This window comes from Tripterygium wilfordii, chromosome 6 (genome assembly GCF_013401445.1).
Source record: "Tripterygium wilfordii isolate XIE 37 chromosome 6, ASM1340144v1, whole genome shotgun sequence".
Taxonomy (NCBI): domain Eukaryota; kingdom Viridiplantae; phylum Streptophyta; class Magnoliopsida; order Celastrales; family Celastraceae; genus Tripterygium; species Tripterygium wilfordii.
The window spans coordinates 3,877,108-3,900,193 of NC_052237.1; the positions used below are offsets into that span (position 1 = coordinate 3,877,108).

General features: G+C 36.8%; 2 protein-coding genes and 1 pseudogene across 3 annotated transcripts; all 3 read left to right on the forward strand.

Annotated features, from left to right (window-relative positions):
• The first annotated feature begins 220 nt into the window (after positions 1–220).
• LOC120000127 (urease-like) lies at positions 221–11,502 on the forward strand. Of its 2 annotated transcripts, none has more exons than XM_038848017.1 (19): positions 221–412; positions 691–834; positions 961–1,034; positions 1,409–1,454; positions 2,111–2,216; positions 2,931–3,073; positions 4,170–4,280; positions 4,815–4,978; positions 5,120–5,498; positions 5,605–5,713; positions 7,635–7,774; positions 7,996–8,133; positions 8,249–8,340; positions 8,682–8,811; positions 8,898–9,056; positions 9,612–9,779; positions 10,084–10,218; positions 10,467–10,538; positions 10,622–11,502. In XM_038848017.1, exons 2-19 carry the CDS (start codon positions 709–711, stop codon positions 10,841–10,843), a joined length of 2,514 nt encoding a protein of 837 aa, XP_038703945.1. In that variant the 5' UTR covers positions 221–412; positions 691–708; the 3' UTR covers positions 10,844–11,502. The 2 variants fall into 2 exon arrangements, with proteins under 2 accessions (XP_038703945.1, XP_038703944.1); XM_038848016.1 differs by having other exon boundaries at positions 328–488.
• Positions 11,503–13,136: 1,634 nt separating this feature from the next.
• Positions 13,137–17,644, forward strand: LOC120000535 (lipoxygenase 6, chloroplastic-like). The gene is made up of 9 exons (XM_038848649.1): positions 13,137–13,597; positions 14,011–14,288; positions 14,383–14,620; positions 14,713–15,045; positions 15,250–15,335; positions 15,424–15,531; positions 15,661–15,962; positions 16,206–16,472; positions 16,615–17,644. Exons 1-9 carry the CDS (start codon positions 13,201–13,203, stop codon positions 17,372–17,374), a joined length of 2,769 nt encoding a protein of 922 aa, XP_038704577.1. The 5' UTR covers positions 13,137–13,200; the 3' UTR covers positions 17,375–17,644.
• A 946-nt stretch (positions 17,645–18,590) lies between these two features.
• Positions 18,591–22,654, forward strand: LOC120000001 (annotated as a pseudogene).
• Positions 22,655–23,086: the final 432 nt, after the last annotated feature.

Consider the following 23,086-nt stretch of genomic DNA (forward strand, 5'->3'; position numbering starts at 1 on the left):
GTGATTTTCAAACCCCAGAGACTATCAGTTTTATATCTCAATTTCGCTGCTGTAAGCCTGTCAGGCATGAATCTCAGAGGAAGAGTTTTACAATGGTGAATTTTGTGCCAACCCTCCAATATTTTCTCTCTACAAACCCAACGTAGCTTGCAAGTTCTTCATCAAAGCTCGACTAATCCTGCCAAATGGAGTTAAATTGTGAAGTTCAAACCCAAAATTCAAATTCCTGCGATAAAAGATCACTGTTTTGCACATTATTTCAAACACAAAAGAAACTTGTTTCGCTTTTGGAAAGACCAGTTCGCTCTGCACTGGCCTTCATTTCGGGAATTTCAAGTGGGACTTTGAAAGCTCAAAACGACATCAACCTCATCCGTTTTGTATAGATAAACGGGAGGAGGTCAACGTTCAGGTAGCTTCCTCAACTCGAAAAGTTCAGTGCCTTTCACTTTCCGAGTGTCTATTCATAGTTCAGTGCTGTTTTTCTGGTATGGAACGTTCTCTTTCTTTCTCAATCCCACGTTGTTTTTGTATCTCTGTTCCTTCGATTATCATCGGACATCAAATCATGTCAATTTTCTGATCAAGTTCTATATATCTGATTCGATCACTTTTAACAGTGTTGATTTAGTTCACTCATTTTGTTTCTTTAATTTGCAATTTGCTGTGGTAAATTTTGTGATGATCAAGTTGAATTGAAAGAAGAAGATGAAGTTGACTCCAAGAGAAGTGGAGAAGCTAGGGCTCCACAACGCTGGTTACCTTGCCCAGAAGCGTCTCGCTCGCGGTCTTCGCCTTAATTACATTGAAGCTGTTGCGCTTATCGCCACTCAGGTTTGTATTTGTGTGTATGGGAGGGAGAGAGAGTGCGTGAGGGAGTTTGTGACTGAAAGCTGTTTTTGTGACATGAGGCTGGGTTTGATGTTTATTCTCTTGCATTTCCGTTTTTGTTGCTTATAGATTTTGGAGTTTGTTCGTGATGGTAATAAGACCGTGGCAGAATTGATGGACGTTGGGAAACAACTTCTTGGAAGGTATTGCCTCAAATATAATTTCAATGTTTCTTAGTTGTTTAGCTGTAATTCTCTCTCTCTTCCGGGTCTGTTGCTGGTTGAAATTGCTGGCTTGTCTTACTATTTTTCAACATTTCTTGAATCTGAAGCAAACTTCTTCATATATTTGATAAAGATCCTTGAGCTTTTCGGAATTTGTATTGACTGTGGTGTAATACTTGTTTGTTAGTTTGTGTGAAACTTTACAAGGCTTGGTTTAGTAGTGGTTTATATGGAATAATTCTATTCTTGTGACATTTCAACTTATGTCCTCGATTAATTAAAGTGCCTCTGTGTTTGATAGAGAATTTAACATGGTGAGCTTATATGGTTTAATGTGGGCATCTCCTTTGCAGGAGACAAGTTCTTCCTGCAGTTCCCTACCTTTTAGATTCTGTACAGGTAGAAAACAGTATTCTTCACCATTATATTTTCCATCTTTTGTTTACTCATTGACATTGAAATTTCTGTTTTTCTACTCATAATGGTAATTGAGGCTGAGCCTAGTTCTATAATAATTTCTGGCAATCCAAGTCACTGAAATACTAGAGATGGTAGATTCTCTTTGAATGTGTAATGCATTTAAGGGGATAAGCTATAAGGGCGAAGATGTGGTTGGTGCCTGGTGGTAACGTTGCTTCATCACTAGAGATTAAACTCGTCAAATTTCTAATTCCAAAATTTCTTTCCCTCTGCAAAACATTTGCATCCTTTACCTTGCTAACTAAATATTCATATAATCAACCCATCGCTGTTTTTCAAATATTACTGGAGAGTGCAGATTCTGGACCCGTGCATAGGAGATCTACTCTTATTCTGCCCACTTCTTGGGGTTTTGAGTAAGAACGTTTTTGCCTATATAATTTTCATATTACCCCTTTCAGGGAGTAGAATTCGTTGTATTTTTTTCTTATATTAAACAACTAATCGTTGTCGTAAAAAGTCTTAAATAGGCTGCATAACACTCTTGTGAAAAATTATAATTTCCTAATTCCAAAGCTCATTTCTTCTCTGCAAAATATTTGCATCCATTATTTATTGATTAAACAGTAAAGCAGGTTGAAGGAACATTTCCTGATGGGACAAAGTTGGTCACCATTCATGATGCAATTGCTAGTGAAAATGGAAATCTAGAGCTTGCCTTTCATGGTTCTTTCCTTCCAGGTAAGTGCATAAGTTATTAAGTTTACTCATTTTCTGTAACGTTTATAAATACTTTCTTAACTGACATTGGTCTTTTTGTCACTGTAGCATCTCAGCTTCACTATCTGTTGTTCTGTTTCCTTGTTTTTAACTTTTTTTGAACTTGAGAGAACTCTAGTTATGCATACTATAGATAGCAACTTTTCTACATCAGTAAAGATTTCATCTCTCTTTTATTATCAAAATCATTTTATCTGATAGCCATTTGTATTTTCCTATCTGTTCAATTATTGTGAATGCCTGTTCTCTCTTTCTTATAATTTTTTTCCATGGGCTTCTTTCGTTATAGTTTTCTAAAAAAGGGTCAGTATCAGTTATATTTTTGGTTCCCTAACTGAAAGCTGTAAGTGTTTTTGAAAGTACTGCTGGAAAATATTAGAACGTGAAGGTATCCTCGATGCTTCCTGAGGTAGGATGGCTCAGTTGCTTCAAAAGTTAATGGAGCCTACTATCTCTGGCATGGAAAAATACAACTAAAAAATTTATGTTCCACTTTGCTTCTGTCTCTAACTTGATATTTGGTTTCTCCTATCTACATTTGATACTCCAAAGAAACATTGTTGGTTTATGCCCATTGCTTTGCAAACTACTAATAGTGAAAAATCAAAGTAGCTTTATTGTACTCAATTATACGGCATTTAGTTTTGAGCTTAATGGCAGAACTCAATGCTGCAGTTCCTTCATTAGAATTGTTTTCTGGAATGGAAGATATTGAAATTCCTGGTCAGATAATTTTTCAAAAAAGGGAGATTGTGCTTAATCCTCGAAGGAAAGCGGTAATTCTCAAAGTTGCTAACCATGGAGACAGGCCAGTTCAGGTGTTTGCCTCGTTAACTGATCAGTATTTTTTAATTTTGATATGCCATTTCCTTACATGGTTGTAATTGGTTAGTATCTCGATTACGTAATTTGTTTGTACATGTAACCCCCTGTCTCTAACAAAAAAAATAAATCCAAAAACCGTTATCATTGTTGTGTACCCCTGAATGAGGGACTTCTTTGAGTAATTTTTTCCTTTTCTAAAGAAAGCAAGGCTGTGGTGTGATTGTCTTATTTATTACCTGCGGGGAAAGAAGTAAATGACTAAAGAAGGATTCTCAGAGCCATTAAGGATTTTCATTACTTATCTTGCACAGTTTACCTTATATGTGCAGGGTACACACCTTTACTCCAAAAATTCAGCTAATGAATAGTGGGTAATTTGCCTCTCTTGTTTCGTTCTTAATATCATGCAGTCATGGGATTACACACACACAAAGATGCACATGCACAAAGATACGTTCATATGTGTAACCAAACATTAGTATGATTTAGGTCATATGTTGCTGGATATGTAATTTCAAATGGTCCTAATTATACATGGGTTTGGCTGTTCAAAGAAATGCCTGAATACAAATGTATTTTTTGTTTAATCCACATGCCCAGTGCTAGCTAGAATAAGTGTCTCACTTTCATTTCCCAAAGTTCCATTAGTAAAATCCTTCTTCTGTTTAGAAACAGATTTAGAAGCTTTTATGATTTTTATGCTTTCTGCTGTTAATTGCGTGCTTATGAGTAACTGGAGGGTGTTGAGACTTGAGAGATGCTAACCTCCTGATTGTCATGCAAATCAAATCTTGAAACTGAATCTTTTTTTTGCCAGCAGACAAGCTGATAAATTCAAAATAGGTTTTCGATATTGGAAATCATTATCTAAATTAGTTGAATGTTATTGCCTCTCTTTCTTTCAATCTTGATTTGCATCTCTCCTCTCACAAGTTATATGAACTTCCATACCTTTGATGGATAACGTTAGTTTATTTTCCCCAACACATGATGCAATCTAAAGTTAGTTTATTGTCATTAACATTTTGTTTTGTTTGTGGGATGTTATGGGGGAAAGTATTGTGCCTAAATGATTTGGTATTTTTCCAGGTTGGCAGCCATTATCACTTTATCGAGGTGAATCCATTCCTGGTTTTTGATAGACGAAAATCATATGGAATGAGGCTGAATATACCTGCGGGGACTGCTACACGATTTGAGGTTGAATGTTGTGTCATTTATGAATATTAAAGAATTCTGGTGATTTGTTTCTTCGCTCAAGTGCAATTAAGAGTGTTCAGTTGTTTATATATCTGCACATATAAAATAACTAATGCTGTTGCATTTTGTTTCTATGCAGTGAAGCAACATGATGTGCTCTTTGTGAAAAATTATTGATGTTAGTAAAGAACTGTGTAAAATACTAAATAACATCATTATTACTATTTGGTGATCGAAAATTTCTGAGATGAAGTTCGACATATATTTTAATGAACATTACATTTGATATCTTTAATTTTGCATAATTATTTAATTGATCAAAAAGTTGATACGAGGAGCTGCAATGTACCTTTTTGCTTCTTCTTTTTTTTTTGTCTATTTTTTTAATGAAAAAAAGAAGTCGTGCTCTTGTACTCTACTGGTTCTTCTTTATACATGGGCTAGGACCTAGGGTATGTTATTTTATTTCAACAAATCCCGACAGTGTACACCAAGGCCTTCACTGAAACTTGTTCTACACTTCTACTTGGACAGCCAGGAGAAACCAAAAGTGTTGTACTCGTAAGCATCGGAGGTAATAGAGTGATTAGAGGTGGGAATGGAATGGCTGATGGTCCAGTCAATGATGCCAGATGCACCACTGTGATTGAAGCTGTAAACAGGACTGTATTCAAGAATCCAGAGGAAGCAGATGCTAGGTCTAGATTTTCTGCTGAGCAAGTTTGTGATGCTTGTTCTCCTCTACTTTGTGTTATTAACTGAAATATCTTGACTAATTAACAATCATTTCAAATGGTTCACCAAAACTAAAATGCCTAACCTCAGAACTAAATTTGCAGGGAAGGTGTCTGTGGAGAAGATTCTGCTTTTACCACTACAATGTCTCCTGAGACATATGCAAGCATATATGGCCCCAGTAAAGGAGACAAGATTCGGCTTGGTGATACTGATTTGTATGCTGAAATTGAGAAAGATTTTGCTGTTTACGGTGATGAAAGTGTTTTTGGAGGTGGAAAAGTAATAAGAGATGGAATGGGCCAATCGAGTGGGCGTTTACCGGCTGACTCCCTGGATACTGTTATAACAAATGCTGTGATCATTGATTATAGTGGAATATACAAAGCGGATATTGGTATCAAAGGTGATCTTATTGTGGGGCTTGGAAAATCAGGCACTCCGGATGTTATGGAAGGTGTAAACTTGGATATGATTATAGGGGTACATTAATACACAATGTTGAAGCAGCTTGTGGTTATTAATGCTCTGTTGATGCCTTGATGGCACACACTCACCCCTTGTCCTCATCTTTTCTCTTCATATGTAGGTAAACACGGAAGTTATTGCAGGAGAAGGAATGATTGTAACTGCAGGGGCAATAGACTGTCATGTGCACTTCATATGCCCTCAACTGGTTTATGAGGCTATATCAAGTGGTAAGCTATTATGTTGAGAATCTGTTGACTAGAAAGTGCTGATAAAGAACACAACCTGATGCACCACATATCATGATTTGATCTATTTTAAAAACTTTTAACATGGAGTTGAGTAGAGTCATCTTCGTGTCATGCATGTATTCCTAAGAATGTATGTGAATGTGATAGGATTGTCCCACATAGGAAGATGTGGGAGCTAAGGTGTTGTTTATAGGGGGGAGGTATGGGCCTCCCTTAGTCCCCAAGGTTTTCTAGTGTGGGCTGGGAGGCCTTGGGTACAATCGGCTCATATGGGTGGGTGTCGGTTGGGCCTTGGGTGTTGAGCGTGTATGGGTGCGACTCTATCAATGATATCGGAGCGTACGATCTTGTTGTGACTTCAACTTGGGGCCGCACCTGCGAGGTGGCCGGCCATGGTGCTCGACCAACGGGGGCAAGGGCCCTGAGGAAGGGCCAACCATGGTACTCGACCAACGTGGGCGTTGGTCTTGAAGGGGAGGGTATTGAGAGGATTGTCCCACATAGGAAGATGTGGGAGCTAAGGTGTCGTTTATAGGGAGAGGTATGGGTCTCCCTTAGTACCCAAGGTTTTCTAGTATGGGCTGGGAGGCCTTGGGTACAGCCGGCCCATATGAGTGGGTGTTGGTTGGGCCTTGGATGCTGAGCGTGTATGGGCGCAACTCTATCAGAATGCTTAGTATTTTTATTTTAATGTGCCACATCTTGAGACTTATGTTCTAGACTCGTAAGGTATTATTTTGCATTGGATGCTGAAACTTCTGTAAATTCTTGTCATCATTTCTTGTGCAATGTTAAACTGAGCTGCCATGTGTTGGTGCCACTATGTGTGTTTGAGATGCAAGAGTGCACTTTGTACAAAAACACTGGAGATTTAGGATAATATCTAGGGTCATGTCTTCTATCCACTCCACCAAGAGTAACACTGGTGAAAGGAATGTTTTGCTAGTGTTTTCTTTTGTCAATTTCAGATTAGGATGAACATTATTGGCTGCTTCACGAAAGAGAAATATTAACTAGGAGAATAACAAATATTGATTATGGGGAAAGGAGTTCAATTGATACAGTAACTTAACAAGGGAAAAAAAAAGCTAATATATAAGGTACAGTAGAATGTTCCCTGATCATCCTTTTTAATACTATTGAATTTTAATTGAGACAATTGGCTAAGCAGCTTCTTCCAGTTAGCACCATTTCATTTTCAATATCCTCCAACCAAACTGAGGGGACCTGCCTTAAGGTCATATGGACATTCATACCCATGGTAACTCTCATTACTTATTAGTTATAAGTGTTGATTTAAATAGCGGTTCTCAAATTTTCGTGGCATGTTGATGTACTATGGCTCGTGCCATTTAGATGCCTCGCTAGGCTTGCCATTTGTAGCCCTCTTAGCCAAATTTGATCAATCCTGATGTTTTTATCTATTATAATTTTGATTTCATTTTTTTTTTCTTTTGCTTTACCCGGTCCAGTTATATGCTTGGTAATTTTACGCTTAGCATGTAATTGTCCTAAATCATCATATAGGCTGTCTTGGTGATTACATCTTTGAAAATAAATATAAGCATATGAGCCTTTGAAAGCAAAGAATTGATTGAAGTATAGTAAACATGTTTCCATCATACATGTTGAATTCTACCCAGAAGTTTCCTGTATAAGTAGACTGTCTTGAAAATCAGTATGGTAGTTGTTCTTACTTTTTGTAGTCATGCACTTTGTACTTCCATATAGTTGGGATGGCTTTAGACGATGATGATGTGCTTTTGGAATTTCTTTGACGAAATCTAAAAATATTTGTATCTCACTTCTCATTCTATATGATTTCTAATCAAGTAAAGATGAGATATGAGAACATTAGTATTAATTAGTGTTTTTTCCCTGAACTTCACAAAATATGTAGGCATTACAACGTTAGTGGGAGGCGGAACGGGACCTGCTGATGGTACGCGTGCAACTACTTGTACACCTGCTCCGTCACATATCAAATTAATGCTGCAAGCTACTGATGACATGCCTCTAAATTTTGGCTTCACAGGAAAAGTATGTGTAAATTTTGTGCTAAAATTACTGATAAAAAAGAAATTTATTCTGTCTAATTCTTAAACTGCATACGTTGTCAAGAACATAAATCTCATAAGTCATAACCTATTGTACAAACTGATCAATGGTAAAAATTTGCTTAACAAAAGTTGTTGTGGACTCTGGTTTCATTTCAGCATCATTATGTCTTATTTTCAAGTAATAACAGCTTTCTACCATAGGGAAATGGCTCAAAACCTGATGAACTGCATGAGATAATCAAATCTGGAGCTATGGGACTGAAGCTGCATGAGGACTGGGGAACTACTCCTGCTGTAATAGATAACTGTTTGGCTGTCGCAGAAGAATACGACGTTCAGGCAACTTCTTCTGACCATTAGATTCAAAATATTTGATGCATGTTTGTGTGTGTTCCTAACCTTCTTTGAGACCTAATCTAATGGAATATACTTTTCTGTTCCTTGCTTTTGACAGGTTAATATCCACACTGACACCTTGAATGAATCTGGATTCGTGGAACATACAATTGCTGCTTTCAAAGGAAGAACTATTCATACGTACCACAGGTATAAATCATATGCACTGCTGCCTCATAAGCATACTATGCACTCATGCTTCTGCTACCTCGTGGCAGTCTTCACCAAGTTAAAGTGCATCATTTAAAGCATTGTGTGCTACAGTTAGTTTATTGATATTCTTGCTGCCTTATCCTTTACCAGCTTCGAGTTGTCATGACTTTCCAAAATGATTATATTTCTGAGTTTACCACCTTTCCATTTGTATAAGTATTTTTTACTTAAAGAAGCACCAAATGCTAAATTTACAAATTTATTGCCTTTGACTTTTTAGCGAGTTATTTGATTATAGTTTTTTTAATGCTTATGTTATTTTGTTTTTCTTTGGACAGTGAAGGTGCAGGTGGTGGTCATGCTCCAGATATCATTAAAGTATGTGGAGTGAAAAATGTCCTACCCTCGTCAACAAACCCAACACGACCTTATACGTCCAATACTATAGATGAGCATCTTGATATGCTGGTATACGAATTACGAAGATATTGAAAGTGTTGATGCAGAATGCTTTATGGATGTATTTGATTCCATTTAAGTTGTAATTCCTGCAGATGGTTTGCCATCATCTTGATAAGGACATTCCAGAAGATGTAGCTTTTGCTGAATCAAGGATTAGAGCTGAAACAATTGCTGCAGAAGACATATTGCATGATATGGGAGCGATTAGCATCATAGCATCTGATTCACAGGCAATGGGTCGCATTGGAGAGGTCTTTGATTCTACTTCCTTGTCATTTTCGTTTCTATTTTAATTATGTGACATAAATTTTGTCTTCAAACATGGCTTTTCTTAAATTATCGTTGCGAATATATGTGGTTGTTGCAGATAATGACTTGATAACATTTGGCATTCATTTTAAAATTTCATAGGATTAATCGCTTGTTTATTTAAGTATTTCAAATGACTTGCAGTATATGTCGGTTAAAAGCATCATTACTTAAGCCCTTAAGGTATGCAGTAAATTATTCTTGAAGTATGGAGGACGTGACCTGCAATATCTATTCATAGAACTCAGGCACGTCAACAATAGCTAAATGGATATAACAGGAACATCTTGCAATAACCTGTTGTGTTTGTGTTAACATGTGTCGATAATTTTTTTTTACAATCTATTTAAAATCCTGGGCATATTTCATGGACATGTAATTTGAAGACCATGATTCTGTATTAAATCTTCCAATGTTCATTCTTTTCTGTTTTAAATTAAAACACTGCCCTGTAATTGATATCTCAAATTTAGATGCATTAAATTCCTTCATGCCAGGTGATAAGCAGAACTTGGCAGACTGCCCACAAAATGAAGACACAAAGGGGTTCCATTCACCCGAGTGAAGCAGACAATGACAACCTTCGTATCAAACGATATATTGCCAAATACACAATAAATCCAGCAATAGCTAATGGTTTTTCTCAATTTGTTGGTTCAATTGAGGTATTCAAGTTTTGACCCTTGTTTATTATGTCAACTGCATGCGTATACTAGATAAATATATATGTACGTGAAGGTATTAACATTTTGTTGGATTGGAATTTAGAATTTTGGTTGACCCTACCTATTACATTTTTGAAGTCTTATTGAAGAATTAATATGCTTCTTTGTGGCAATCCAATCTGTTATTGCGTGGTGGGAACTATTATTCTTGGCTAATTTATAAATAGAGAAGCATGTGTAGATGTTAAAAGTAATTGGTCATCTCTTTTAAATTGTGCATCATTGCGTGTATGTTTGTCTGCAGGTAGGGAAGTTGGCCGATCTTGTACTCTGGAAGCCTTCTTTCTTTGCGGCAAAGCCAGAGATGGTGATTAAAGGTGGTGTGATTGCATGGGCAAATATGGGTGATCCGAATGCAAGCATTCCCACACCTGAACCGGTAAGATTGAATTTACAAAGGCAATTGTATAATGTGGTAGATTGGCCAGCCTTGATAAAGACCTGGCCTTGGTTATTACCCTTCATATGGTCTTCTGTTGATACTCCCATTTTTGAGTTTTCACCAGGATTGTTCTCCAAAAACAGAAGTCAATGGCATCACTTTCCCTTTTTTTTTCTTTTTTTTTTTTGTGTGTATGATAAGTTCCATTCTTATATGAGAAGAAACAAATTGTTGGCATGGTGCAGGTGATATCGAGGCCAATGTTTGGAGCATTTGGCAAAGCTGGAAGTTCTCACTCCATTGCTTTTGTCAGCAAGGCACGGCTCCTCTCTCTCTCTCTCTCTTGTGCATGAACTGAATGTTTTTCCGCTCTTTTTTTTTATCCTCTCTATGCAAGCAGGTTGCTGCGAATAATGGGGTTAAGGCGTTGTATGAACTCAGCAAGAGGGTTGAACCAGTTGGCAATGTCAGGAAACTCACCAAACTGGACATGAAGCTCAACGATGCCCTTCCTGATATTCAGGTAGACCCAGAAACATACACAGTGACTGCTAACGGTGAGTTACTAACCTGCGCCGCAGCCACCACCGTTCCCCTTTCTCGGAATTACTTCCTCTTTTAGGCATCACTGCATCATGATCACTACATTGGACTATTGGTGTTCTTTCCAAGTTAATGAGTACTCCTTGTGTCTAGCAGTGGCCTGCCCCTCATATCACTTGCACAAGGTGCAACATTCGTATCCCGCTTTTTTTAAAAAAAATAATAATTATTATATTATGATTTAAATAATCCAGATGCAATTTCTTGTGAACATCAGTGGTTTTGACTATCTTTGGGCACGAAAGGTGCAATTATTCAGAACAGTAATAACTGGATCATTGTTGCCTTTTGGAAATAATCTCAGGAAAAGGAAAAAAAAAGAGTGGAGAAATTTTAAAAGTTAGGAATGTGGGCCCCATTGCGGATCTGCAATGGCATTCTATTTGTATTCTGCACCATCCATGGTGTGCCATGTTCCATGTCCCACTCCCACCTGCTGTTGTGGTGCTCAAAGACAACTCCTACCTTGTGGTTGTGGAAAGCGAGGCTGGAAGTCTCAAACTGGATATTTTGTTATTTTGTGTTCTTTTGTGTTTAAATTTGCTTTCTGAGAAACCCAAATGTGTCGCTGAGTGGTTGCATCAGCATCAGTCTGTCATCATTATGACTGGACTAGGATGTCAACAGAGCATCTAGAATTGGACCAAACTGTTTTTCTATATGGTTTGGTTTTTTTTACTTTTTACTGCATGAGTTTTACTGTTTTAGCCGCTTTATCTATATTACTAATTAAATATAAAAAATTTAAAAATTATTCAAGAATTTGTTTGGTATGTTTGTTTTTCATATATATTTTTTGGAAAATGAAATCATAACACATTTGGTTACACATTGTAGGGAAAGTAGCTAAAATAACTTTAAAACATGAAATGAAAAATAAAAACATAAAACAAATCAAATGGAACTAAAAATAATAATAAAATTTTAAAAAGGAAAAAAAATATAGTAATTTATTAGAGCTATATTACTATTAATATGACACTAATATTTAATTTGATTATGTTACATGTCACTTTATAAAATAAGAAAATAAAAATTCACTTAGAATTATTTTGTCTGAATATAATAATTAATTATTATTAATAATCCTATTAGAACTCTACTTAATGATGATAATAAAAGTGAAAAACTATTTTGACTTATTTAAGTCATTCAGTTTGGACATGGATCTAGGACTTCAAAATTAAACAAGTCTTTGTTGGTCTAATTATTTATACTTTTGCCTACTTTAAATAAATAAATATAACACAAGTGGGTTAGACTGGAAATGTCAAATTATATTTATTTATTTAAAGTAGACAAATGTTAAACACGTGACGAACTTCTTTCAAGTGATAATTTGTTTGAGAATTTTAAAAAAATCGATCATTCAGGGCACTTGATGAGATTCTTGTCCTATAAATCAATAATCTTAGTGGGGTTCATTATTTTGGGTCTTATATATTTTAAATCGATGGTGTAAATATAAATATTTATTTTACACCTTTTACATTAGATGTTTATGTAAGAATTTATATATATATATATATATATTATTTTTTTCCTTTAGCCACCGACTTGGTTTGAGTTCACAAGGTGATCAAAAACAGGAACACGTGCGTATATATAAAATATAATTCTCTATATCATCAAAGTTCCCCAACTTTTTCAATAGAACAAATATGTCATTAAGTGGATCTTTGACTTGAGTCGAGTTTGCGCAACTTTCTAAGAAATCCTTGAGTGTTCAAGAGAAATTGTAAGGATTGGACTTTCGGGGTTTGAGAATGTGAGGGCTCAAGAAAAAATGATTTGGTGGTTAGTTATTGTGTTAAAGAATTCTTTTTTTTATAAACCTTCTTCATATTAATTGAATTATTCATTTGTCGTTAAATTCACAATAACTAAAAAAATTTGTCATTTACCATTTCATCACCTCAAATTCAATGATTTCTCATTATCATCTTTAATGGCTTTATTTATTTATTTTGCATTAAACTGTTTAAATTGATCAATAAATTAGAGTCGGCTCAGATTGATTGTGGAAGGTAATTTTGTTGCTGATAGCCTGATATGATGTGTTTTTAGAGGCTAATGCATTTCGCGTTATAGCGCACTCATTGGCAAGTGTTTCCACGCGCAACGAAGCGAAGGTATTTATTGTAATCTGGTGCATCAATCAATCACAGGCCCCACGTGTGTCGTTCCTGTCAGTATAAATATATTTTTTTTGAAATATCCTGTCAGTATAAAGTTACCACAATATCTTAGTTAAGAACTTTCCAAAACGATACCGTTTTTGTAATTGCGAACTATGCAACGGTGTTGTATTTAGTCAACATCACCTCCACTTTCATATGTGGAACGTGCATTGACTCGGAGAGACTGACAGGCAAGATGTATGCACTGAAGCCGATCACTCGAGAGCTCGCTAGCTCTGCTGTCCGACAATCTCCGGCGATAACTGTTGCCGGAAGAAGTAGAAGTCTTTGGCGTAGCCAGGTGCCTGGTTCGAGATCACGAGTCAACTCGGGCTGCTCAGTCCGGGCTGTGATCAGCCGTGAAGACAAAGTTGTGGACTCAGCAAAGTCCGTGGAGACCGAGAACCATAATGGTCCGTTGCTATCTTCTTCTTCTTCGAAAGGGGCGGGGATTGATGTGAGAGCAGTAATCACTATAAAGAAGAAGATGAAGGAGAAGATCACTGAGAAGATCGAGGATCAGTGGGAGTTCTTCATCAATGGTATTGGTCAAGGGATCTTGATGCAGCTCATCAGTGAAGAGATTGACCCTGGTTAGTAGTGATTCAGATCTCAAACTTTTCACTGTTTTGTAGGTCTCTAATGCTATTTAATGCTTCGATCTTATGTACTATATGTGTTTCTTGTCTTTTCTTTTTAAATTTTTTTCTTTCTTTTTTTTGAGAGTTTGATTTTGGTCTCCATCGACAATGCTTCTGTTGGCTTTCGGTGAAAGGCAAATAAAAATATAAAATGCTGTTTGGTGTAGAAACAAAGGAAGAAAGTTACTTTAAAAAAGAAAGGAAATAGTAGAGGAACAATCTTTCTTTTAATTTTGGTTATCCTTTTTATTTATTAATTTATGGATCAAAAAGTTGTTCCTTAAGATACCCAATGCCTAATTTCACTGAAACTTTTAGTTGATTAATTTAATGTTAGTGTCAAACTGGATATTGTATTGTGACAGTTACCAATTCAGGCAAGAGTGTAGAGTCTTGTGTGAGGGGATGGCTGCCTAGGCATCCAAAGCAGTCCCATATTGTTGAATATGCAGCTGATTTCACTGTCCCCCACGACTTTGGTACTCCGGGAGCCATTCTCATTACCAATCTTCATGGGAAGGAGTTCCATTTGTTGGAGATAGTCGTTCATGGTTTCAATGCAGGCCCAATTTTCTTTCCAGCAGATACATGGATCCATTCACGGAATGATAATCCCGAAAGTAGGATTATCTTTACAAACAAAGTGAGAATTCTGTCAATAAAGTTGTTTTTTTTATGCTTGTCCTAATGTTTACATGGATGGTTTTGTTTAAGAAATGCTCAAATTGATTATATAGGTATACCTACCATCACAAACACCGACAGGCATCAAAGATCTTAGACGCGAAGACTTGTTGAGCGTGCGTGGTAATGGGAAAGGCGAGAGAAAGCCTCATGAAAGAATTTATGACTATGCTCCTTATAATGATCTTGGTAAGCCTGATAAGGACAAAGAGCTTGCCCGACCAGTTTTGACTGGTGCGGAATGGCCTTATCCTAGGCGATGTAGAACTGGCCGCCCACCAACCAACAATGGTATGGTATTATCCTAAAATTTCGGTTGCTGTATTCAGGATTCTTATTCTCTCTTTGTATATAATTAGACTGTGTTTACTGAAATCATCCAGACCCTCGTTCCGAAAGTAGAATTGAGAAGCCACATCCAGTGTATGTACCTCGGGATGAAACATTTGAGGAGATTAAGCAGAACACTTTCTCTGCAGGCAGATTGAAAGCTTTGCTTCACAATCTTGTACCATCTATTATTGCAACACTGTCAAGTTCAGACGTACCCTTCACATGCTTCTCAGATATTGACAAACTATATAAAGTCGGCGTTCTCTTGAAAGATGAAGAACAACATGGAATGTTTAGTAATCCACTTTTCGGTGATGTCTTGAAACAAGTCCTGAGTGTCGGTGAAAAATTGTTAAAATATGAAATTCCGGCTGTTATAAAAAGTATGTGTGCTTCTTCTCTGTTGATCTTCTTCCTGATTTATGAGGCTTATATTTGACAATTATGTAATGGAATGTCTATTACTTTTCAAGCCACAATCTATCGTTCCTATTCACTGAGAAGCAAACTCTTTTTTTTTTTTTTTTAATTCATTTCTGAAATATCATTTCTTCTCTTCTCAAATTTTGTGATATATATGTGTCCAGGAGATAGATTTGCATGGTTGCGTGATAATGAATTTGCACGTCAGACATTTTCTGGAGTCAATCCAGTGAACATTGAGCTCCTAAGGGTACTTTTGGATAGAAGAGTCTGTTTGCTGTACTTAAAAGTTAACTTTGTTTTCTCCTGCATGTCCTCAACTTGGTATATATTCACAGGGCTTTCCAATCCTCAGCAGTCTAGACCCTGCCATTTATGGTTCACCCGAGTCAGCAATTACAAAGGAGCTGATAGGGCAAGAAATCCATGGAATGAGTGTAGAAAAGGTACTGGGGATTTTCCTCTTTGTTATAAACAACAATCATTTGGCATCTTTAGCGTAAATCCCAGAGGAATCCTTGTTTATAAAAAAAATTGCAGGGCTGACATTCTAATTCTGATTTATAATGTTTCAGGCTATTGAGGAAAAGAGATTGTTTATACTCGATTACCATGATACGCTTCTGCCATTTATGGAGAGAATGAACTCCCTGCCAGGAAGAAAAGCGTATGCCTCTAGGACAGTTTTCTTCTATACACAAAAAGGTTTTCTAAGGCCAATAGCCATTGAGCTTTCGCTTCCTCCTACATTTTCTTCACTTCGGAACAAAAGTGTTTTTACACACGGGCATGATCCTACGGAGCATTGGATTTGGAAGCTAGCCAAAGCTCATGTTTGCTCAAATGATGCTGGAATACATCAACTTGTAAATCATTGGTAAGACCAACGATTTTGTTTAGAAGCAAATTTCAAGTTGTTTTCATGTTAAGATAATGTTTGTTTTCAAACATCGGCCATATTTTTGTTTTCTTTTGGTACGATTGAGCATTGTTTTGATTCATACTGATATTATGTACTTTGACAGACCATAAGAGCATGGCACCGTAACTAAATATTAATGCTTTCTAAGTTATTAAGGTGTTCAAATTGTTAAATGTTTTATTGATTTGAAAACCTCAGGTTGAGGACTCATGCCTGCATGGAGCCGTACATAATTGCAACTCATAGACAGCTTAGCTCAATGCATCCTATCTTCAAGTTGCTTCATCCTCATATGCGCTACACACTAGAGATTAATGCACTTGCACGGCAAAGTTTAATTAATGGTGGGGGAATTATTGAGGCTTGTTTCAGCCCAGGAAAGTACGGCATGGAGGTAAGCTCTGCAGCCTACAAGAATATGTGGCGGTTTGACATGGAGGCACTGCCTTCAGATCTTATCCGGAGGTAAGCTTTTTATTCGTATTCGTGCCCTCGATTCTTTCCATTGAATTTCCTTAGCATCTACGAATTTTTCTATGTCAATATCATTGCCAAGCTGTTCTTGTAGTGAACAAATACTGTAAAATTTAACTTGTCAAATGTTCAGGGGCATGGCAGTGGAGGATCCATCAATGCCGTGTGGTGTGAAACTAGTAATCGAAGACTACCCCTACGCTGCAGATGGCCTTCTGATATGGTCCGCCATAAAAGAATGGGTAGAATCTTATGTCGAACACTTCTACTCTGAGCCTAATTCTGTTACTTCTGACGTTGAGCTCCAAGCTTGGTGGAATGAAATCAAGAACAAAGGTCATTATGACAAGCGGAATGAACCCTGGTGGCCCAAACTCAATACCAAGGAAGACTTATGTGACATTCTCACCATCATTATTTGGACTGCATCAGGTCAGCATGCTGCAATAAACTTTGGTCAGTACCCTTTTGGAGGATACGTGCCTAACCGTCCTACTCTTATGAGGAAACTCATCCCTAAAGAAGGCGAGGCAGATTATGATAAGTTCATCCTGAATCCTCAGCTAACTTTCTTGTCTTCTTTGCCAACGCAACTTCAAGCAACTAAAGTGATGGCTGTTCAAGACACCCTTTCGACTCACTCAGCAGACGAAGAATATTTAGGTGAAATGAACCAGCTACATAATCACTGGATCAATGATCAAGAAGTCCTGGAATTATTCAATAAATTTTCGTCTAAGTTAAAAGGGATCGAGGATATAATAAACAGAAGAAACAAGGATACTCGTCTGAAAAACAGAACCGGTGCAGGTATTCCCCCATACGAGCTTTTGCTTCCCTCCTCAGGTCCTGGCGTAACTGGTCGCGGAATCCCAAATAGCATTTCTATCTGAGCTTTTACTGGTTTGAAGCCTTTGAAGGTTCTTTCTTTCCCTTCTACTTAACACACTGGTTGTAGCACATTGTTTTCTTTTTGAAGAAGCTTGTATGAGTAGATGTAATCATCAAATGTTGGGTGGATCAATGCTTATTACTTATTAGTTTTGCTGTTGGTGAGTACTTAAAGGCTTAAAGCATTGTAAAGTAGCGTATAAGAAGATGCTTGTACTCAAAGTAAGATGGTATTGATTGAATAAGAAGTTGAAGGTCTTCAGCAGAAACACTTCAGTAGCTTATCAAAAAAGTCCCAACTTGTATTTTTACGAACTTTTTTTTTTTAACAGCTGTGTTGAGAATGAAATTTTATTTCTTTTTCAACACAGCTGGAAAAAAAAAAAAAAGTCAATAAAAGTATCTAGGCTTATCCAGTAGAAAAGAAAATCTAATCCGTTTTAGATTGAGATTGAAAGGACATGTTATTGGATTACTACTTTTAATTTTTAAATTTGCATCTTTTCTTTTGTGAATATTTTGCACTTCAGGTTTGCTGACCCGAGTTTAGATTTATATTAATATCCACAGGGGAAACTTGGACGGTGAATCTAGTGTTAGGTAGTTCATATAGTGGTAGTGATAACCCGTGAGAGTCTAAATCTCTTAAATGAAATTTAAAAAAAAAATTTAACTTTCAAAGTACATGTTAGATTTTTAAAAAATTATATATTCCAAATCAGTGCATAAAATTCTTTCTAACAACATTTATTGTTGATGAGTTTTATTGGATGGATTCAAAACTAAAACAATGAATTCTAAATTGTGTTTTAAAAAATAATGAAATCTATATTAAAACAATAAATTTTTGACAATGAATACTAAAATAAAAAAATATAATAAAATTATTCCATTGATTAAATGAATAGAATAAATCTTTCTCATTTGTCAGATGTCATTTTCCAAAGAAAAGGATTAGGAACTTTTTAATTACGTAACCATTGTTTTAAAACCCAATAATCACCTGCGGTGCGCGGTGATGAGATATTTTGTGTCCTTAACCTATCGAACGGGTCATCTTCAACAATAATATCTACTGGACTCGCAATATCAGTGGAGTCAAATGAATAGATCCTGATTTCTAATCATTTAACGGCCGTGATTCTCCTTAGTAATCAAAATTTGAAATCTATAGAGAGATGTCGCTCGCACGACTTAAAAATTCAAATATTAAATCCATTTCTTCAATTATACCTGTCTCAACAGTTTGATTTACCATCATTTAACATGACTAATCTCTCTTCCATCGTCGATCGAAATCAACGACCTCCAGATTTCAATCTGGAACCATCCGATCGGAGCTCCATCGAGAGGCTCAGCTTCCATGGGAGACAATAACATCGAAGTGCCCCAACCTCCCTTGCAGACTCCGCTCCTTCAGGAATCAAACCTTTCTCAGGAAAACCATCATCAACAGGAAGTAACGAGGGATGAAGGGACCGATCTCGATCGAAATCTTCGGAGGCTGGAGACCTTCTTGACATTTCTCGGCTTCAATCAATCTTCTCCGTTGAGCTTCATTTTATCTTGGACTGTTTTCGTCCTCGTAGGGGTAGTACTGCCGATCGTGATACTGGAGCTCCCGAATTGTGAAGGTTGCGACGAGTATCAGATCAAGGATTTCGAGCTTGATATCGTGGCATCGCAGGCATGCTTGGCCGCTGTTTCTCTGATTTGTTTGTCGCATAATTTACGTAAGTATGGCATCAGGAAGTTTCTCTTTGTTGATCGAAGTAGCGGTCACATGGACCGATTACGCAACCTCTATATTCGCCAGATTTCGGTGAGTCTTCGAGCTTGTGCGTTTTTATTTGCGTCTATAATTGATTTAAAGCTTAATTGATGCCAATTTATTGTTTCCTGATCCAAGAATGCCGCATAATTTGAAATTAAGGAAGGATTGAATGTCATTCCCTAGTTGCTCTGATTCTGTAAATAGATTGTTCATTGCATGTAGTGTTTCTTGCAAAGTGATGACAGTGTGTGCAAAGATTTTTATGAATCACTAATTTCCAAAACTGCATATTGGCATCAGCTTTGGGGACAATAGCTCCTCATGATGGCATCAGCTTATTCATTATCTGCGTGTACTAAGATACAAAAAAAATCTATGATGGTTGTTCTTTGCTGGGACAAAATTTTGGGACTAGAGTTCGAAAATTCATACATCTTGTTGAAAACTAATGAATAGAATTCTTAACTTAGTTGAGTTCATTGGTCTGTTGCCCAAATTGGAGAATCAAACTCCATATATCAGGTTAACGTTTGTATTACTTAAAACTTTGCAAGAGATGAGATCATATGTAATGGCTTCCTGGCATCAAATCTTTTTCGTAATCGAGCTTAAAAGGAAAAGTGTTATGAGTCCCAAAAAGACTATTTAATTCATCTTCCTTTTTATGTAGCTTAGATTCGCCATGTTGTGACAAAAGAGGAGGAGAAGTCATCAGTTTCAATCATGATAATCTGGAAGATTCAATGCTGAGTCTGTAATGCCTCTTTTCATGTCATTTCAATTCAACAATTATGAAGTTAATCACATGGCTGGCATATGCTCAACATTTCTTGGTTATATGATGTTGATGAGGATCCAGGATTATAGCGCCCAAAGCCCAAAGGGGATTAACTTTTTTATTCCCATTTACTATCTTGCATATCGAGTTATCATTCTTGCTTTGCGTTATTCAAAATACCAAGACAGCATCTTCTAAGATTTTGTTATCGAAAAAAGAAAAACATCATCCAAGAGTTAGTCCAGGAAATATACCAAATAGCTTCATCTATGACCATCTATTTTGGACAATCCATATTAGATGCCATGGAGATAATTTTTCTGCATAATTTCTTGCCGCAGGAATCTATGCGCTTGCTCATATGGGGGTCAGTACCATGTTTCATTCTAAAGGTTTCGCGTGAAGTTATCCGTGGTTTATATATACGTCATGAATCATGGTGGCAATCCGTTGCAATCTTATTGGGTTTGATCTTATCCTGGACTTATGTAAGTGCAATATTTCTGACAGCCAGCACCTTATTTCACTTAGTCTGCAACTTGCAAGTTATTCACTTTGATGACTATGCAAAGCTCTTGGAAAGGGAATCTGATGTTTTGGTGCTTATGGAGGAACATATCCGTCTAAGGTATCATCTCTCTAAGATAAGCCATAGATTCCGAATTTATCTTCTTCTAGAGTTCGTGGTTGTCACAGCTAGCCTATTCATGACTCTATTCCAGACCACTGGGTACAGTGGAATAATTACTGCCATAAATGGTGGTGATTTTGCGGTAAGTCCTGCACTACTCATTTCTTCTTTGTACCTTTTCAGACAAATTATATGTGTGAATTTAAGTTCTTTCAGGTCCATTTTTCAAGGGCTTCTATATATATTTGAAGCTCTCTCAGATGAGGGGCACAAATACCATGTATATTATCCTTAATTGCGAAATGACAAACAGGAGGCTGATTTTTTTAGCATACGATTCATTTACCACTGCTATTCAATAAATATTTGGTTTTATCACTGTTTTACCTACTTTTCAGGTCTCCTCAGTTGTTCAAGTCATTGGGATAATTATATCCCTGCATGCTGCAACAAAAATATCCCACAGAGCCCAAAACATTGCTTCTCTAGCAAGTAGATGGCATGCATTAGCGGCATGCTGTCCAGCTGATGCATCTCAATTGAGAACTTCAAACAGTGCGGGCAACATCCAAGCTGCCAGTTTACCAAACTTGCTGCATATAAATTATTCTGAAAGTGATTTGGAGTCTCTCGACTATGTTTCGATGCCTACAGATTCACGTTTGATTTCTTATATGTCCTCATATTACAAGAGACATGCCTTTGGTAAGAATTCATATCTTCATCTATATCAGTTCTTTCTCCCTCTCTGCATACCATATTAAGCATCATGATGTATCACTTCACTTCTTAAGTTAATTAACTTCAGCGATGTTGGCACATGCTTCTGAGTTCTAATTGTATGTAAAATTCAATCCATTATGGAGCACAAAAAGGAAAAGGGACTAAGGGAGAAAAGGGTCAACAAGTACTATTCTTTCCCTTGTATGCTACAAATCACATTCTAAATTTCTATTCCTGTTAAGGGCTATGATTAGCGAAACACTAGGCAAGTTAAACTCTAGTCTCTAGGAAGCGGCAATATCAATTCTGGCCTTACCTCATGCATATATCGTGTATAAATCTTGTTCTTGGAATTTTATTTGCGTGCTAGAGATTTCGAGCACAGGTCAAAGTTCCACCCAAAACGTAAAAACTGGGTCCTAGCCTCCTAGGTTTGTGTACAAAAATGTACCCGATCACAACTTCCGTGAAGGACTTTCCTGTAATCCTACGTTACACTGATGGGTGGTAACCCCACTGTGATAGTTGTGCATCATTAATGATGATGTTTGCTGATTATGAAATGGATTTTGATAAGATATTGGATGAGGACTTTATGTGTATTGATTACTTGATTATTTTTTTCTTATTTTCTTTTATAATATAAACTAGTCATTTGGAATTTAAGGGTTTGATAATCATTCAATGGAGGCTATTGTTACTTATTTTTTATGACTATTTTTACTATCCCTGGAAGACAATAGGGATGGTAAAAACTTTTTTTTCCCTGGGCATTATGAGCACCCATGAACTTCTAGGTGATTCTTTTTAAACCATTTTTCTGATTCTCCTAGCAATACTATGATATTTTCTACGTCTTTGGGCATCTGTCATGATGAATCATTTTTGGTTGAATGCAATTTCTTTTGCTGTGCGTGTTTGGTCTCTATTTTTTGCTAGTAAATTCTGGGCATCTCATGCACTCTTAACGTGAAAATCTCACCATTCTGCTTTAACTTAATTGGCTCTCTGCAGTAATATATTTGCAGATGAACCCTGGGGGAATCACAATTTTTGGTATGGACAGTTGATCGGGGTCTTCTCAACACAATCTTCTTCCTTGAACTCACTTTGGTTACCTTTGTACTTGGAAAGACCATAATTTTGAGCACGACATGACCACTTTCGATGAGGAGCTGCTCAACAGGTTTGTCATTTGTGCATTTATTTATATATATATATATATATCTATGTCAACAGGATAGAAATTAAGAGCTTTGTGTCTCGGAAGGCCAACCGTTGAAACTCAATTGCCATTATTCCTCCACAGCTGTGGACTCCTCAAGGGAGTGGAGTGGAGTGGAGTGGTCGAGACAGCCCATTAACGAGGTGGGGTTCCTCCTCCACCTTACTTACGAGCTTTACAACAACATTTTTTGCTCCAACAGACGATGCACACCTTCAATCTCAACATTTTTGCTTCAACTCAAATCAAAAGAGACTTGTTTGAATGGTACATTAAAAAGAGAGTAAAATAACCATCAAAAAATTTACCAAACAATTTTCACTTGCAAGTTTTTACCCATCTTACCCTGAAGGAAAAAAGGGGAAAAAAAAATGACATGACATGCCAACGTAATCGATATGCATGGTATTAAATATTGTACAGGATATCCGAACGCACGTTTTGTTTATTTAGGCTGGGATAGAAGCGTACACCAACCTCGCAAACTTACTGTTAGTAGAAAAGCTGTTAGCAGAAGGCAAGTATCCACCGCTACATACGTACAGAGAGCACAGAAAATCCCATGGATCATGACATTTCACCT